At 37.0% G+C, this 18,609-nt stretch overlaps 2 protein-coding genes and 1 pseudogene across 3 annotated transcripts; 2 read left to right on the forward strand and 1 right to left on the reverse strand.

The window, feature by feature from the left end:
- Positions 1-94: 94 nt before the first annotated feature.
- On the forward strand, positions 95-1,870 carry LOC104766259 (uncharacterized). Its single transcript, XM_010490101.3, has one exon. It carries the CDS (start codon positions 312-314, stop codon positions 1,623-1,625), a length of 1,314 nt encoding a protein of 437 aa, XP_010488403.2. The 5' UTR covers positions 95-311; the 3' UTR covers positions 1,626-1,870.
- A 1,486-nt stretch (positions 1,871-3,356) lies between these two features.
- Positions 3,357-6,671, forward strand: LOC104766261 (uncharacterized). 2 transcript variants are annotated; one of them, XR_015590395.1, is made up of 15 exons: positions 3,357-3,603; positions 3,685-3,784; positions 3,892-3,987; positions 4,064-4,110; positions 4,182-4,293; positions 4,393-4,455; positions 4,538-4,597; positions 4,689-4,850; positions 4,915-4,988; positions 5,068-5,161; positions 5,230-5,366; positions 5,443-5,523; positions 5,620-5,725; positions 5,816-6,002; positions 6,400-6,671. XR_015590395.1 is itself a non-coding variant. In XM_087500372.1 (14 exons), exons 1-14 carry the CDS (start codon positions 3,458-3,460, stop codon positions 5,903-5,905), a joined length of 1,368 nt encoding a protein of 455 aa, XP_087356498.1. In that variant the 5' UTR covers positions 3,357-3,457; the 3' UTR covers positions 5,906-6,258. The 2 variants fall into 2 exon arrangements, 1 of the variants encoding a protein (XP_087356498.1); XM_087500372.1 differs by lacking the exon at positions 6,400-6,671 and having other exon boundaries at positions 5,816-6,258.
- A 2,053-nt stretch (positions 6,672-8,724) lies between these two features.
- Positions 8,725-18,037, reverse strand: LOC147920484 (uncharacterized; annotated as a pseudogene).
- Between the last annotated feature and the right edge of the window lie 572 nt (positions 18,038-18,609).

Raw genomic sequence — 18,609 nt, forward strand, 5'->3', positions numbered from 1 at the left:
TAGGGAATTACAAGCCTACTTGTTAGATATACATATTAAGTGGGTTTCGTATCTTTTTTCCTCAATATAGGTATTAATTATTAGTGAGATTTGTTACTAGAAAACATGTGGAGAAGAGATCGCAAAAGGATTTAGGGAATTGAATGCAGTGAGTAGTAGAGTACGTAGTAGTTAGTAGTTGAAGTAAGTTAATGCAAAGATTAAAGTAGATAATTAAGTGTTGCTATATAATCGACTGTCTTTGCTGGTTAGTTTTGATTATCGGGCAGTGCACTTTGCAAATTAACAAACATACTCCAAAAAAAAAAAATATGGGGCGTCTCGTTAGAGGAGCTACTCTCGTGGCTTTGTTATGTTTCCATGTTTTTGTGGTGAATGTTGCTGCGAGAGATGTGAGTTCGGGAAAAGATGAGGACGAGAAGACTTTAGGTGGCAAGGGTGGTGGCTTTGGCGGCGGGTTCGGTGGAGGAGCCGGTGGTGGATTTGGAGGAGGAGCTGGTGGTGGATTTGGAGGAGGAGCAGGCGGTGGTTTTGGAGGAGGCGGTGGTGGAGGTGGAGGCGGCGGAGGAGGTTTTGGTGGTGGACATGGTGGAGGTGTCGGAGTTGGCGGTGGCTTTGGTAAGGGTGGTGGAGTTGGTGGTGGTATCGGAGGGGGACACGGCGGAGGAGCTGGTGGTGGGTTTGGAAAAGGTGGAGGGATCGGTGGAGGGATTGGAAAGGGTGGTGGAGTTGGCGGTGGCATCGGTAAAGGCGGTGGCATTGGTGGTGGAATAGGCAAAGGTGGAGGAGTTGGTGGCGGTATCGGCAAAGGCGGTGGAGTTGGTGGCGGCATTGGCAAAGGCGGTGGAGTTGGTGGCGGCATTGGTAAAGGTGGAGGAGTTGGCGGTGGTTTTGGTAAAGGCGGAGGTGTTGGCGGTGGAATTGGCAAAGGTAGAGGTATTGGCGGTGGCATTGGAAAAGGTGGAGGCATTGGTGGTGGCATAGGCAAAGGCGGCGGAATTGGTGGAGGCATTGGCAAAGGTGGAGGCATAGGTGGCGGGATTGGCAAAGGTGGAGGCATTGGTGGTGGAGGTGGATTTGGTAAGGGTGGAGGTATTGGCGGGGGTATTGGCAAAGGCGGAGGCATTGGAGGTGGTATTGGCAAAGGCGGAGGTATTGGCGGAGGAGGTGGATTTGGCAAAGGCGGAGGTATTGGAGGCGGTATTGGCAAAGGCGGAGGCATTGGCGGAGGAGGTGGATTCGGTAAGGGTGGAGGCATTGGAGGCGGTATTGGCAAAGGCGGAGGTATTGGCGGAGGCGGTGGATTTGGTAAGGGTGGCGGCATTGGAGGCGGTATTGGCAAAGGTGGAGGCATTGGAGGTGGTATTGGCAAAGGCGGAGGCATTGGCGGTGGTATCGGAGGAGGAGGAGGCTTTGGTGGAGGAGGAGGATTTGGAAAAGGTGGTGGCATCGGTGGTGGAATAGGCAAAGGAGGAGGTTTCGGCGGAGGAGGTGGCTTTGGGAAAGGTGGAGGTATTGGTGGAGGAGGTGGATTTGGTAAAGGCGGAGGATTTGGCGGTGGAGGTTTCGGAGGGGGAGGTGGAGGAGGCGGCGGCGGAGGAGGTGGCGGAATTGGACACCACTAAACGAAAATACATGAAGAAGTTGCATTGAGTGCATGTCTCACGTCACGTCACGTACAACATGGTTTACAAGTTTGAGTGTGTTACCAGATATACTATTAGAGCTTTATGTACTTTGTCTTTATTTGAATTACGAGCTATGAGTTTTGTTAGACGCACTCTAATAATTTCCATTTTATCATGTAAAACACTAGGATTTGTATTTGGTGGGAAGTCAACGTTCTTATAAAATCTGTTGATTGTGACTACACAACCGGATCAAAATGAAGAGCAAACAGGATGATTAAATAACTTGGTTCAAGGCTTTGATCAATTGGTCTGTTTGTAATTAATGGTTAAAGTTGGTTAAGTTGGTTATATTGTAACCGACTATACAAAACCGAGGAATGCTCTGTACATAAAACTCATGAGCTCGTAATTTGTGAGGTTTCTGTTGATTCTTGAACTCGTTAAATCTCTTGCTTACTTCTGCAACAAGTTTCTTAGATATTCAACGTATTGGTTTGAATTCTAAACCGATTCAAGTTCAACAAAATCAAGTGACGCAAAATTACAAAATATATAGCGATGTTGATAAGCAAAATTACAAAACATATAGCAACATGTCAACATGAAACGTACAACTTATTGAGAAGTAGAAACACGATGATAACTCCACAAATACATGTTACATTAGATATATATAATGTAATACCCGTTAATCTAAATAAATAACTTGCAATAATGCTCCACGTGGTTAGGTATTATTCGGCAGAGTTTCAGAATTCTTTAGAAACAAATTTTTTTTTAAAAAAAACTGATTTAAAGTTTTGCATAGCTTAAGTGGTGGCAAAAAAATTAAAATTATCCTGGTGAAGTTTTCGAAACTTATGAATTGATTTGTGTTGCTAACATAGATGATATAAAAAATTTAATTGATTTTGGACTTTTGGTTGATCCATATCCGTTAGGTGCATGTTTATTCCTAGGTGTCTTTGTTCAAGATTACCTAACTGGCACCTAAGTTACATTTCATTGTCTCTGTGATGCATGAAAATCTTCAGCACTCTAACAAGTTTGAAGTTACATTTTATATATAAACTAGGTACCAATCCGCACAATGTGCGGGATAAATTGATTTAAATAAATTATTATTAGTAAAATTATTATTTGAGAATTTAAGATTTGTTTATGTAAAAAAAATATGTAAGTAAAGTTTTTATTAGTTTATTCAAATTTGTGTTTCTTTTCTTAAAATATGTTTCTTTCGTGAAATATTTGAACTTGGAAAAGAATTTTAAGATGGTATATAAAGTTTTGATGTCTTTTTGTGTTTCTAAAAATCAAATTCACATATTTTATTTTTTCACATTGTTATCTACATCACTATACTATTAAATACATAAAGAAATATTTTTTAGACTAATCAATTTAATTTAAACTAATGCTAAGTTTAAAATTGCAATGAGAAAATTGTATAAAAATGATAAATAAATTAATATTTTTTTTATTGCTTGTGAAATGTAATTTACTTCTAATAATTAAATATGTTATGAAATTGATAATTAAATACATTTCTGGATTTAATTGTTAATTAAATCTTTTACTTTTAAATACTAACAGAAAAGTACATTGCCTTATATAAAAAAATTTATTAAGAAAGGCAAATAAGCTATCTGAACGCGACACCTTAAGTTTTTTTGTGAGAGTGCTTCTCTATTAATATACAGATGTGATGATCATACAAACAAGATATCTCTCGGACTACTACTATTTTTCTATCGTACCTCTACAATTTTGTACTTCTCTCTCCCTCTACAATTTTGTTATTATACCTTCTACTTCTTCAGGCAGGTATGGTGGCTGCACAAGGTCTGTTAGGGAAGGATATGGTGACTTCTTCGAGAAACCAAAACCGCATGGTCCTGTCTCTAACTGAAAAAGTGGTTCGGTTTTTCTTTACTAGATTCTTGACAAAATTCATATCAACCGGTTGTGTAACGTGAGTCCCCCTCCTCTGTCTACAATGTATAACTTCCTAATTCTGTCATTAGAAACGTTACATTTAGTTATATCCTAACAGAATAATTGAAGGAGAAACGATGGTCACATTCCAAGGAGAGGATTTGAGTTGTCACTTGAAATCTGAACTAGAGATTCACAGTCCTCAGTTTTACTGGAAGGTTAGCCTAGCACATTGATGGTTCAACTTAGAAGAGCTCTTTGGATCAGTGGAAACTGTTTTCTTCTGAAGCTCAAGAACTGGATTCTTGATTATTTTTTCCCACAGGTTATGACACGGTCTGATTTAGGACTTGCTGATGCTTATATTAACGGAGATTTTTCGTTTTGCAATAAGGAAACAGGACTTTTGAATCTTATCATGGTATGGTACATAACATTATTGAAGCATGGAGATTGATTTTTCAAAAATTCTGATCAACAGATTGAAAAACTTGCAGATTCTCATTGCCAACAGAGATTTGAACTTTAGTCTTGCTAAAAATAGGTAAAAGTTTGAAACGTTCAGCTAAGCTTTTTTTTTCAGTTGTCCTATTGCACTTGTTTTGGATTTTTCAGGGGTTGGTGGAACCCGATGTTTCTGACTACTGGTTTAGCAGCTGCAAAGCATTTCTATAGGCAGAACACTTTAACTCAAGCTCGAAGGAACATTTCACGTCACTATGACCTTGTAACTTGTCATATGCCCACATGTTTTTTTTTCTCAAGATGAACATTTCTTTGTTGTTTTAAGTGTAATGATTTGCCTCATTATGAGTAAAACTTGCAGAGTAATGAGCTTTTTGCTTTATTCTTGGATGATACCATGTCTTATTCCTCTGCGGTATTCAAGGTAACAATGAAACGTCTTCACTCTCTTGCTTTTTGTTAGTCCGACTTTAAACTTTCGCCATTTAACACGTTTATATTTATAGTCAGGTGATGAAGATCTGAGGATTGCACAAATGAGAAAAATATATCTTCTCATTGATAAGGTAACATCTATGCAAGGGCATTTTCTTGATCTGAAACAAGAACTTGGCATTTTCTCTGTTCTTTAGAGAATTGAAACGTGGGAAATTTCAGGCTAGGATAAAGAAGAATCATGAGGTTTTAGATATTGGATGTGGATGGGGAACTTTGGCCATTGAAGCGGTGAGAAGAACTGGATGCAAATACACTGGCATTACTCTTTCTGTTGAACAGCTTAAATATGCAGAAGCAAAAGCTAAAGAAGCTGGACTTGAGGTTTGTATACAATCCATTTCAGTTTCTGATCTCCAATGCTATATTACTAACTATTTAACTTCAGGACCGGATAACATTTAAGCTCTGCGATTATCGCCAACTATCTGATGCTCAAAAATATGACAGAATTATATCTTGGTAATATCTCTCTTGTATATCAAAATATGAACTTTTGTGTTATGAGTCTATGACGACATAACATTTTCGATGTTTTCAGTGAGATGCTAGAACATGCTGGCCACGAATTCATGGAGACATTTTTTAGTCATTGTGAAGCTGCGCTTACAGAAGACGGCATTCTTGTCCTGCAGGTAACACTTGCATGCATGATTCTTTTATCTCATGTTTGCACAACCGTTAATGTTTAACAATAATACAGTTCATATCGATACCTGAAGAACGCTACAATGAGTACAGACTAAATTCTGATTTTATAAAAGAGTACATATTCCCTGGTGGATGCCTTCCTTCGTTAGCCAGAGTTACTTCAGCCATGGCCTCTTCTTCTAGGCTATGGTATAAATGCGTATATGTATTGTTTTTTTTCGCCATCTCTCTTTGTCAAATCAATTTAATACTTAAGAAAATACAGCATTGAACACGTTGAGAACATTGGAATTCATTACTACCAAACGTTGAGGTTGTGGAGGAAGAACTTCTTGGATAGACACAAGTAAGATAAATATATTAAAACCATTTTCTCTGTTTTCTGCTCTTGAATAAGTATGTTTCCGCTCATATGTCTAGAAAAATACTATTATCTGTGTAGCCAAATCATGGATCTTGGATTTGACGATAAATTCATAAGGACGTGGGAATATTATTTCGACTACTGTGCCGCTGGTTTCAAGACTCGTACCCTTGGAGACTACCAGGTAACACACACAAACTCAAACATGAGCCAAAAACATATATAACCATGCATCTTGATTTAATTAACTAAATGCATTTCTGCAACGTCGCAGATTGTTTTCTCACGTCCAGGGAACGTAGCTGCATTCGGTGATGATGATCCATTCCGCAGCTCTCCCTTAACTCAGAAAAAACAACAATAGATGAAATAGTTTCCAATCTGAAGTACTCCTATTTCTTGTTTCCCGGAGCAGAAGTTTCTGGACACTCAGAAAAAGTTCTGCTTTCATCATTGATTATGTAATCTCTACCAACAATCTTTTACTGTCCAGACCATTCTGATATACTCTATATTTACTGTTTTTTCATGATTGTTATGTTCCATTATATTGTGTTACATTAGTATTTTCATCGTGTTTTGTTGCATTTAGTGTCAAAGTGAGTCTTCTTGCATTTTAGAGGTCCTATAGTGTCTTTGTCTATGTTTTGGTGTGTTTTGTGTGTCTTTTGAACCATTTCAGATTAATATAATGGAAGACACACATTTGGATGCAAAGAATATGATTTATGATTCGGAACCAGTTTGTAGTCCCTAAAATATCGACTCGTATGAAGACCTTGCCTTGGGAATTAGCTTCAGAGTTTTTCATCAACATTTTTGAAAATTGAGTTATCTTTGCAATGGAGGTGATTTCAGGCCAATCGGATGTGCGTGTAAAGAGTTATACCTGTTTTAGTGAAAGTATATACAGCCAGAGCGAAGACTGGAGCCACATGACAGAACGATCGACCATCTGTTCGATCAGACGATCGAGCAAACCCAGAATAGACTTGACCAGACCCCCCGGACATCACGTACAACATGATTTACAAGTTTAAGAGTGTTACCAAATATACTACTAGAGAGCTTTATGTACTTTTGTCTTTATTTGAATTACGAGCTATATATGAGTTTTGTTAGATGCACTCTAATAATTCACATTTTGGCCCTGTTCGTTTTCCACAACGCTGCCACTCCACCGGCGACCCAAATTTTACTCTGATTTATTAGTTTGGTGTCGCTGAAAATTGAAAACGAGCGAATCCGATTACTTTAAAAAAGAGGGATCAGGTGTCGAATAAACAGCGACGGTTTTAATGGCTTTAAAAAAGAGTAGCGACAGTTCTGGCGACACTTGAATAGTAAATACGGCAAAGGAATTACTCTCCATTGTTTGTATTTTCTTGTCGCTAACTTGGGTCCCAGCGTCGTGGGAAACGAACAGGGCCTTTACCATGTAAAACACTAGGACTGTATATATTTGGCGGGAAGTCAAGCTTTTATAGACTCTGTTGATTTTTTTGGGTGGGAATGTTTTCATAAATTTTGTTGATTGTGACTACCTAACCGGGTATTCAAAATGGAAAGCAACCCGGATGATTAAAGAACTTGGTTTAAGGCTTTAATCAATGGTTTAGCCGTTTAGTTAAGTAGGTTATATTAATTGGGTTAATCGACTAAAACCGAACAAAGAAATGTTCTTCTGTACATGAGCTACTTACCTTGCACTATATCAATTTACACCAATAAACAAATTGCAAGATTACAGTACTAATATTACAGTCACAAATATATTACCATATATCAGATTATATATGTCGGTTTAATTCCTTGGTTTAATCTTTCTATTGGTTTATGATTAGACCTTGGTTATCTTAGATTGTATTTAAGGAACAATCTTGTATCATTGGTGTAACACCCGTACCATCTGAAAAGACGGAACAACATGTAATCCATCGGGTCTGGCCATAAACGTTTCTTTCTTTAAAATTCACCAACGAACAAACTTCAAGATGTAACTCTTAAGACTTACTAACCTGGGAAAAAGGGAAAAAAATGGGTGAGTAAACAAGTGAGGAGATAAACTCTGCCTACTGGACATACAGTAATAACGTTCCAAATATAACCAACAACTATTACTTAGCATAGATGTAACCATTAACACTTTTTCTGGCTCCCAAACCCCCTTTTTTAGAAGACCACAACCAATAGCTCGATTCTTCCCCTGCTCGTCAGCAGTTTATGACCTGAAATGAACCCGTCGGTCCATTACAGTCCAACATCCTCAAGTATCCTTTCTTTTCTCATTTCCGTTATACGTTCATAGTAATTTTTGTATTATAATATATACATTAATTCATAACATCAAATCGTATTACCAATGTGATTCACATGTATCATGTTACTAGCAACCTATTTTACCATGCACACAAACACTTTCAATCAACAAACCATTCTTAAGTCTATACTCAACAACTATCGAAGAGTACATAAGGAAAGAGGTTACTGTTATCCGCAAATACCACCCTCACCTTGACCACACAAATATAATCTTCGGTTTAAAAACAGCAGAAATCCGCTTCAAAAACAATCTGGCCTACAACGGTTTAGATTAACCGATCAAAGATTATATTCCAATAATAATCCATAATTTATTCTAATAACCAAATTGATTTAATTGTGCTGATGTTTCTCAAATAAATTAGTTAGATGTAGTTTAATAATTAAATCAAACCAACAATCTAATAATTCATAATACCACAGTTCATTCCACGACCGCATGCCCCATATTAATATCAATTCCTAAACCAGCCACACTATCCAATTACAACCACAATATTAAACTAACCAACATCACCGTCCAACACACGTAACCATGCACAACAACACAAATCAACTCATGCACGTACGTTCGATAATCAAGTTTCGGTTGTGGACGTAAATCTCCTGGTTTAGTTGGTTAAATACTGGTTAGCAATGTACAAACAACACAACAACAACAACACGAGACGTAACGCTTCATCGTTTACCTCTCACGGTGATTAGTCTCGACGCACTGTTAACACGGCGGCAATACTCGTCTACGGACTACGGCGGATCAAGCTCACGGTGGTTAGGTCCTCATGCCACAACAATATAGAACAACACAAAGCGACAAATCAGACAAAACCAGTAACTTCCTGCACAAGTTACAAAGAAGATCTAGGTTTCCTTACCCTTAACGGTCTCGACGATGACTACGACTACTCCGGTAACAATGGCTGACATCTCTAGTGACTCATCGTTGCAACTCCAATGGTAAATCACGGTGGCTGCTGGTGGCGGTGAACGACAACGACCTCGCTTCCCAACGTTCTCGGATTCCTTCACCTCTTCAAGCACAACACCAAGAAGGAACAAGAACAACGACAATGGCTCCGCTGTCTCTCGTATTTCCCACTTTCGGAGGCTGCTGGTTTTAGGTTTGATAATCCCCGATTCTATTTTGCGGCTTAACGAGAGCACACAACAAAACCCTCTTCTCCTCTATATTCAATTGGGCCTTTGGTGGGCTGATCCTAGTAACAAAGCTTAATTCCCAATTAAAAACCGGGATATTACAATTCTCTCCTACTTAAAATAAATTCGTCATCGAATTTGTGAATCAGTTTCTCCCCCACTTAGTATTTATCCCAACTTGGAGTGTCCTTCTGTTTGATCTTTAATGTTTTAGATTATCCAATCTAACTTAATGTCCTTCTCCTGTAAGTTCGGTTTGAATTATTTCCAAACTTTTCCGATCAACAACAAAATGCAAGTTTCCACTTGGTTATACTGTAATAACCCTAGTCTCCAGTTAATAGAAATAATTTCTCCATGCTCCTCATTTTCACCTTTTGATTAGGTAAAAACTCAACTCTTCCATTACTATGATTTAATCCAACACATCATAGGGTGTCAAGTGTATAGTTCCTTTTTAACTTTCCATCGCGTAGACATCATAACACACATCTTTCAAATAGTTCTGAAATTCGAAAAGAATACCCAATTTCCAACAAAGGTTTGTCCATTACCTCTTGACCTTGACTTGTAAAAATATCTAATTCACCAACATACGACCTTGTTATCAATGTTACAAAGTGTACACATTAACCGTGACCATTACGGTTTTGTGCAACACGAAGTTAAATGATCCACCAAGCTTCCGCTGCGCTCACTCTGTAAGGTTGGCATCCCTTTAAAGGTTTCCCAATGTGAAAATTAACATAGTGGTTCCCTAACACTCTCTTACGGTTCTTGTTCCTTTTGGGTTTCACACTTCTATGCATTTTTTTCAAGGTAGTACTTCTCATGTAGTGCACCTTCCCTACATAATGTCCGCTATGCATTCATCTAACACCAAATAGTAATGTCTCCTCCTCTTTCCTAGTGATCTCCATTTCACTATCTTTAGTGGATTCTTATACCACCTATCAAACTTCATACCTTCTAGACTTAGCGTCTTCCTCTTCTTCTAACATCTATTTTCTAAGGCTCTCTCAAAAGCCCCAGTTTAAGAATCAACCATTTTCTTTTTCTAGCATCTTTTTGACTCATTCAGCTCTACAACTACCCTAGTTGCGTCCCTACTACTAGTCGTCCGAAGCAGTCCACTATCAATCTCCATTGTCACCACACCCTTTTCTTTTCGGGTTAAGACAAATTTGAACTATAAACAACATATCTCCATTGAAATGACAAGCAATATTTTTTAAATCATCTTTAACACATACACATTCTCTGTAGAAGTCCATAATGTGAGTTATCGTATGGTGTCCTCCCACACTTCTTATTTCTACTTCCTCCGCTGCAATTACCTTTTGTGCTCTCCAAGCACTAGAATAACCTCAACTAGTGATCTTTATAAAACACCTTATCTTTAAATTTATGGCACCAACTCCAAAAACGTCACTCAACAATATTAACTTTGATTTTTTATCAAATGTCCATTTGACTTTTAAAATTAGTATCTCAAACCTTCGTGCACTTGAACATCACGTCATTCCATGTGAGTCGAGTAATTGGTTTGACCTTACTGCATGTCGTACAAGTATACATTCTTGCCAACACCATATCGACTTATATGGTGTTATCATCCGTATATGGTTTATAGGGCTCCTTCCCATGTTATTTATCACTTTAATGTCGCCACACATATCTTAGGGTGTTCCGTCCCTCTTAAAAATTTTACTAAACTTTCCTGACAATCCTGACGAACTGATCTTCACTTGGAACTTCTTACTAACTCCTTTAAGCTTACAGACAAGAGGCCTTAGATTTCATTTACAAAAACCAAAAGATACAATCAAGACTCCCTAAAATTATAAACCAAACACACAATTCACTCAAAGAAATAATGCAACACTTAATTTCAATCAAAGCGAACAAAACACACAAACATAAAACATGGTTCAAGTCTTCGTCTTCTTCATCACCAACCTTCCCCACTAGTGGAATTATCCCTAGTACTCTCGCACGGTACTAACTCCTCACCCTTCCTCTAAAAACATTCATCACACACTTTTTGGCTTCACGCGCAATTGCGGTTCAGGTTCTTACACTTCTTCTGAGGATTGATTTCCACTCGCCACAAAATCAAGCTCAACAATTATAATTCTACTATCTTTCACAAATGAAAGTCAAGAACAAGTTTGTTGGTTGTGAATTAAAAATCATTACAAAACAAAACTCGTTTCCAGAAACTTTGTTTGAAAACATTTTTTTTTAAAACAAATCATTTATGAAATATTGACCCTCCAGGTCAGCACCGGAGTGGCCTTAACCGGCTCTGATACCAAATGTAACACCCGTACCGTCTCAAAAGACGGAACAACATGTAATCCATCCGGTCTGGCCAAAAACGTTTCTTTCTTTAAAATTCACCAACGAACAAACTTCAAGATGTAACTCTTGAGACTTACTAACCTGGGAAAAAGGGAAAAAAGTGGGTGAGTAAACAAGTTTACTCAGTGAGGAGATCAAACTCTGCCCACTGGACATACAGTAATAACGTTCCAAATATAACCAACAACTATTACTTAGCATAGATTCAGAATGATGATCATTCAAACAAACAAGCAAACATCTTATTTTTCCTCATTAACTTTCATCTTATTTTATGCACTTCCGTGGCTACTACCACTTTCAAGCATGTATGTTTCTTACATTACTTAAGAAATTTTACTTTCCTTATAGGTTTGGCCATTAACACTTTTTCTGGCTCCCAAACCCCCTTTCTTAGAAGACCACAACCAATAGCTCGATTCTTCCCCTGCTCGTCAGCGGGTTATGACCTGCAATGAACCCATCGGTCCATTACAGTCCAACATCCTCAAGTATCCTTTCTTTTCTCATTTCCGTTATACGCTCATAGTAATTTTTGTATTATAATATATACATTAATTCATAACATCAAATCGTATTACCAATGTGATTCACATGTATCATGTTACTAGCAACCTATTTTACCATTCACACAAACACTTTCAATCAACAAACCATTCTTAAGTCTATACTCAACAACTATCGAAGAGTACATAAAGAAAGAGGTTACTGTTATCCGCAAATACCACCCTCACCTTGGCCATACAAATATAATCTTCGGTTTAAAAACAACAGAAATCGGCTTCAAAAATAATCTGGCCTGCAACGGTTTAGATTAACCGATCAAATATTATATTCCAATAATAATCCATGATTTATTCTAATAACCAAATTGATTTAATTGTGTTGGTGTTTCTCAAATAAATTAGTTAGATGTAGTTTAATAATTAAATCAAACCAACAATCTAATAATTCATAATACCACAGTTCATTCCACGACCGCATGCTCCCATATTAATATCAACTCCTAAACCAGCCACACTATCCGATTACAACCACCACAATATTAAACTAACTAACATCACCGTCCAACACACGTAACCATGCACAACAACACAAATCAACTCATGCACGTACGTTCGATAATCAAGTTTCGGTTGTGGACGTAAATCTCCTGGTTTAGTTGGTTAAATACTGGTTAGCAATGTACAAACAACACAACAACAACAACACGAGACGTAACGCTTCATCGTTTACCTCTCACGGTGATTAGTCTCGACGCACTGTTAACACGGCGGCAATACTCGTCTACGGACTACGGCGGATCAAGCTCACGGTGGTTAGGTCCTCATGCCACAACAATATAGAACAACACAAAGCGACAAATCAGACAAAACCAGTAACTTCCGGCACAAGTTACAAAGAAGATCTAGGTTTCCTTACCCTTAACGGTCTCGACGATGACTACGACTACTCCGGTGACAATGGCTGACATCTCTAGTGACTCATCCTTGCAACTCCAATGGTAAATCACGGTGGCTGCTGGTGGCGGTGAACGACAACGACCTCGCTTCCCAACGTTCTCGGATTCCTTCACCTCTTCAAGCACAACACCAAGAAGGAACAAGAACAACGACAATGGCTCCGCTGTCTCTCGTATTTCCCACTTTCGGAGGCTGCTGGTTTTAGGTTTGATAATCCCCGATTCTATTTTGCGGCTTAACGAGAGCACACAACAAAACCCTCTTCTCCTCTATCTTCAATTGGGCCTTTGGTGGGCTGATCCTAGTAACAAAGCTTAATTCCCAATTAAAAACCGGGATGTTACAATTGAAAACTTAATGAAGCATTTTCTAAGATAAGAAAAGTTTGTTACATCTGAAACTATACAAAATTATTGTATTAGACCTACTCACAATGATTCTTAAAACACACATATTCATATTTATTTTAAAATAACAAAATTTGTAACTTTTTTGTGAAACCTAATTTTACTTTTAAAAAAAATATTTAGTACTACGTTATCATTAAAAAAAATTGAAGTCGGCTAATGATGAAACGACGCAAACTCCTCCTAATTTTATTTCTTTCACGTCGGTTTAAGATTTGGACTTAAAAAAAGTGACGTAACCCAAAGTGACGTATGTAACCCGACGTGTTTTTTTTTCTGAAGTGAATTATAACGACACTATACGCTAAAAGAAAAAAGATACCACTGACCTCTTAGTTCATATTTCGTATTTTTTTCGTAGAATACAATCAGAGCCTGTCCATTGTAATGTAATGCCTAAAGTAAAATAAAATAATGCCTAAAAAAATTTTACACAAAAGAAAACAAAATATTATTTTTGAAAATGAGTTTCTTAATAAGAATTAAAAAAGAGAAAAAATAGTATCCAAAAAAATTAGAATAACTAGATTTTAAAATGAGAAACCAAACATAGAAACAAAAAATTCAAATCAAAACATCAACAGAAAATAACAGTTTATCATCAGTTTCAATATAATTTATAATCTTTAATTTTTAAAACTTTAGATAAAATAAGACATAATTGAGATAAGAAGAAAAATTAACAAATATTGAACTAAGATAAAGAGAAAGAGATGGTGGGGAAGATTAAGAAGATTAAATTGTATCTATGTGAGAGAAACAAGCAAGATACAATTTACCAGTAGGACTGGAATCTTCAATGTGAGAGAAACAAGCAAGACACATAACCACTACACTACCAAATATTTCTTGAACTGATGCCCTCTAAATAATTTATATAATCTGCTGCCTAAAGCAGCTGCTTGTTGGGCTTCTGCTCCGGAACGGCTCTGCATACAATTACTATACTACAAAATAGTAAAATACTCAAGTGCAAAGTAGCCAGAGGGTGTATTGTCTTTATCAACATGAAATTCACGTTGGTATACAGTTATAAGTGAATTATTTTTACTTGGAGAAAATCCCACAAAAAAACTTCAAAGTGACACCAACTCCCAGTTTAAACCTTAAAAGTTTTGCACTTCCACTTTTATACCTCAAAGTAATAATATTGCTAATATAATACCTCATATTGGCTTACACGTTCGTGACATCACAAAAGTTAACAGAAGGTTTACGGAAATTTTAATTTGTTAACAGAACAGTTAACAGTAGTTAACGTTGTTTGTGTTAATAAAATGTTATTTTATATAAATTAGAGTAGATAATCTGGAAAATTTTAGAGAAAAAAACAATAAATAAATATAAAAACACATAATTCATAGTAAAAATCTCCCATAACTTGTTTAAGAAAACATATTTTGTCCCAAAACCTAAAATTGACAACACAAAAACCATAAAGTTTTCATCCCAAAACTGAAACTGAAAGACATAAACATTCAAAGAGGAGGTTGATGGTCATTGTTAGACATATCATACACTTTGTCTCCAAACAATTGAAATGGCCGACCTGTGAATGGACTATAAAATTTTCCAACTCCTCTTGGAACATTTTCCACTTTTCTTGTCTTTAAAGGTCGTCCACGCTTCTTGTTTTTTGGTTTGTTGGAGGAGACTGAAGGCTGTGGTGTACTTGAAGAAACATGAACTGCAGAAGATAATTGATTCGGTTGAAACGGTTGAGAGCTAATTGCAGAAGAAGTTTGATCGATTGTGGTGGATTCAGTGGTTGGTAATGGATGAGAGCCAACAGCTGAATTGTCTCTAGGTTTCCTTGTCTTTGGTTGACGTAGTGGCTGAACCTAATTCACACAAATAAAACAGAGAAATTTAAAGCCAATTATCAAGCATTGGTCAAGTAAAAAAGAGAGAGAAAGTACCTCAACTAATGGAAGTTTTCGAGGTCTACCACATCTGTTTTTTGGTCCCTCCACAACAACAGTTTCATTTTTACAACCACTTTTAATATGACCAGCTTGACCACATTGGCTACAATGTGGTATCCTCCCATGTCTAGTTGATTTTCCTGCATTTTGGAGTGATTCAAAAGGCTCTTTTTTTCTGTCACGATTCTTTGGTCTACCTCTTGGCTTGCGAATATTAGGGATCCCAATTGGAGGCTTCCATGTTTTCGTCCACAGTTGCTCACCATTGACAGGTTTTATATTATCCACATATGTCTTCTTCAAGTAAGAGGATTGGTAATAATCAGCCACATACTTCTCTGGATTATCTTGATTGTCGTCTAAAACACATAAGCATGTTTGCATGGTATGCCTAACAAACATAGTTAATGAGACTCATATTAATATCATAAAAGAATTAAACTCAAATTCAGGTTCACAGAAAATGCCTGTCAAATCCCATCGACGACATGCACATTGATGTGTTGCCAAATCAACTGAATAACCAATGTTGAACTCTGTAGCTTCATACAAGTACTTGCTGCTGCGTAATGTCTTGCAATACTTCTTATCCTTTCTTGCTTTCTCCAATATAGCAAGTGTGATAGGTGTGAGATGGGAGTCTAACTTGAATGCTTTTAACCACCTGCGAGATATCCTTGTCATAGCTTGTCTTCTTATATCCTCCAACATTGTTATAACAGGCTTTGTTCTGGCCATTTTAATAGTCCTATTGAAAGCTTCTGAGAGATTGTTGTGGACATCAGCACAATGAGATTCCGGGTTGAAAAATGCTCTACACCACCTTCTTGGCTCTGTCACAAGCAACGCCTCATATGCAGCAGGATCATATGCATGTACCATCTGCATATTTTTTTCGTATTCTCCTTCATGGTAACTGTAAGCAACACCCCAAAACAAGTTTTTATACTCTGACCTGTTGAAAGACTTCTTCCAATTAGCATAAATATGCCTTGCACACATACGATGCTCTGCTTGAGCAAGTTCAGCAGCAACCGCAATAACAAGACCCTGAAAATAGTTGTTAAGACATTAATACAAAATAATTTTTTCAGCAGCAACCGCAATAACAACCGCAATCAAAATAATTTTTTTAAATAAATTTCCAAAGTAAAACAAAATGTTACCTTCTGTTTATCAGAAATGATGGTAAGATTTTTGCCAATTCCCAAGTTTAAATCCAACTTAAGCTTCTGCAAAAACCAACCCCACGTATCTTTATTTTCCCCTGTTACAACTGCCCAAGCTATTGGATATATCTTGTTATCTGCATCTCTACCAACAGCTGCAAGTAAATCACCCTCTAAATCCCACTTCAAAAAGCAACCATCCAAGCCAATCACAGGTCTACAACACTTCTGCCAACTCTCCCTAAACTCTTTAAAACAAATGTAGAAACTGTTAAACTGTTGTCTACCATTGATGTCACCTGTTAATATCTCAGTAGTGACGTCCTTGTTATACCTTCTAAGCTCTTTCTCGTAATCCCATAGTTTGCCAAATTGTATTGATTGAGCTTCAAGGACTGAATCTAGAGCAATTCGTCTTCCTTTGTAGCACTTTGATATGTTAACAACAATGTCATAGCGTTCCTTGATAATGTCTTTTATAGCTGCAGCTGGTAAGTTAACATTCCTTCTTATCTCTTCTCTAAACAACCCTCCAATCATACCTTGTTTCAGCATTGATACCCGACTTGATTTTCCATGATTGTGATTGTAGTGACATACCTTCACCATCCACTTATTCAATCTAGGCTCCACTGAGCAATACACTCTCCAATTGCACTTCTTTGTGCGACAAATGGCAGCTATCCTACTTGCTTCTGACTTGGCCATCTTTATATCATATTGAGTATTCAAAGAATAACGTAATAATTGATCCTTAAACTCCAATCCACTGTTGAATGTTTGAAACAACCAAATGTAGGGTTCCGTATTTAAATCTCCATGATACCTTTGATTTCTTTTTCTCGTTGTGGATTCTTCCATTGCTCCCACTCCTCTTCTGACTCTATTGGAGTATCTGGATAATTTACATCCTCTAAGCCAAACTCTGGATCTGTTTCTTCTTCTTTTTCGTCTTTTTGTTTTTGTGCATTTTCTTCAGCCAATTTACGCATAGCTTCATCTAACTCTGTAGTTGTGTTTGTACCTTCCTCAAACACTGTCTGAAACCTATCATCATTAGCCCCATTTCCTGCATCTTTCACAACGTCATCTCCATCATCGATCTCTGTTTGACCCTTACTTTCATTCTGATTCTCATTCAACATATCAATTCCACCATCTACTTCTTTTTCATTGTTATCAACCTCTTTCTCAACTACATGTGTTTCATCTTCAGATTCCTCAGGGTCATCTTCTTCCTTTGGCGGCTTGTCATCATCATTACCTGATTCATAATCCATTTCTTCTTCCATCCTCTCATCTTCATCAGCTTCATATCCTTTTTCTCCCATCCCCTCAGCCATTATACTTGTTCCATCAACAGAACCAATCAAATGATCTGGACAACCATGCTCAATAAATACATCAATCTCACCTGTTGATTTTGCAGAAGAATGTAGCTCGGGCATGTCAAAATTTGAGCTATCAAACACATACTACAACATCTTCATCTCCTCTTTTGCATCTTTGAACCAAATGATACTTATTGGGGCCTTAACACATTCATTTCTACAACAGTCTTCAAACTTCATCCATCCAACCTCTGCCAATTTCCAGAAAACAATTTTACAACCTAATTCATGAAGATAGTTGTAATCATCTTCTACTTTCTTCATTTCTCCACCATAGTGGATTGTTAGTTTAATCATCTCTTCACTGTATAATAACAAAATGAAAAAAGCAGAACATCAATCTCTAGTCTCGTAAAAAGAAAAAAAAATGAAAACACTTGCAATTTTCATACGAAACCACCCACTCAAACCCATAAACACGAATTCAATCGATACATTACATCGCAAAAGTCAAAAATCAGAAACCCATAAATCTTTCTAATCAATTGGGAAAATCATAAAAAGTAATAATCAACTAAAACTGATAGGCTGAAGCAATTCTTACCCCATTTCGATCAGTGGTATGCTATATTCTTCGATTCTCCTTTTTTCTACTCTACGTCTCTCTCTCTCGTCGAGTCTTTTTTTCTTTCTTATGAACTCCCCCAAAATGATTTGGGGATTTTATCATTTTTTAATAATTGTAGTTTATTTAAAATTTTGTTTTATGTAGTATTAAAAAAAAAAACAGATGCACGTGGCCAATAAATCCAATAATTAAACAGAGTTAACTTTTGTTAACAGTTCTGTTAAGAGATTCAGAAATTCTGTTAAATTTTGTGATGTCACGAACATATAAGCTAATTTAGGGTATTATATTAGCAATATTA

Source organism: Camelina sativa, chromosome 19 (genome assembly GCF_030686135.1).
Source record: "Camelina sativa cultivar CO46 ecotype springtype chromosome 19, ASM3068613v1".
Classification (NCBI taxonomy): domain Eukaryota; kingdom Viridiplantae; phylum Streptophyta; class Magnoliopsida; order Brassicales; family Brassicaceae; genus Camelina; species Camelina sativa.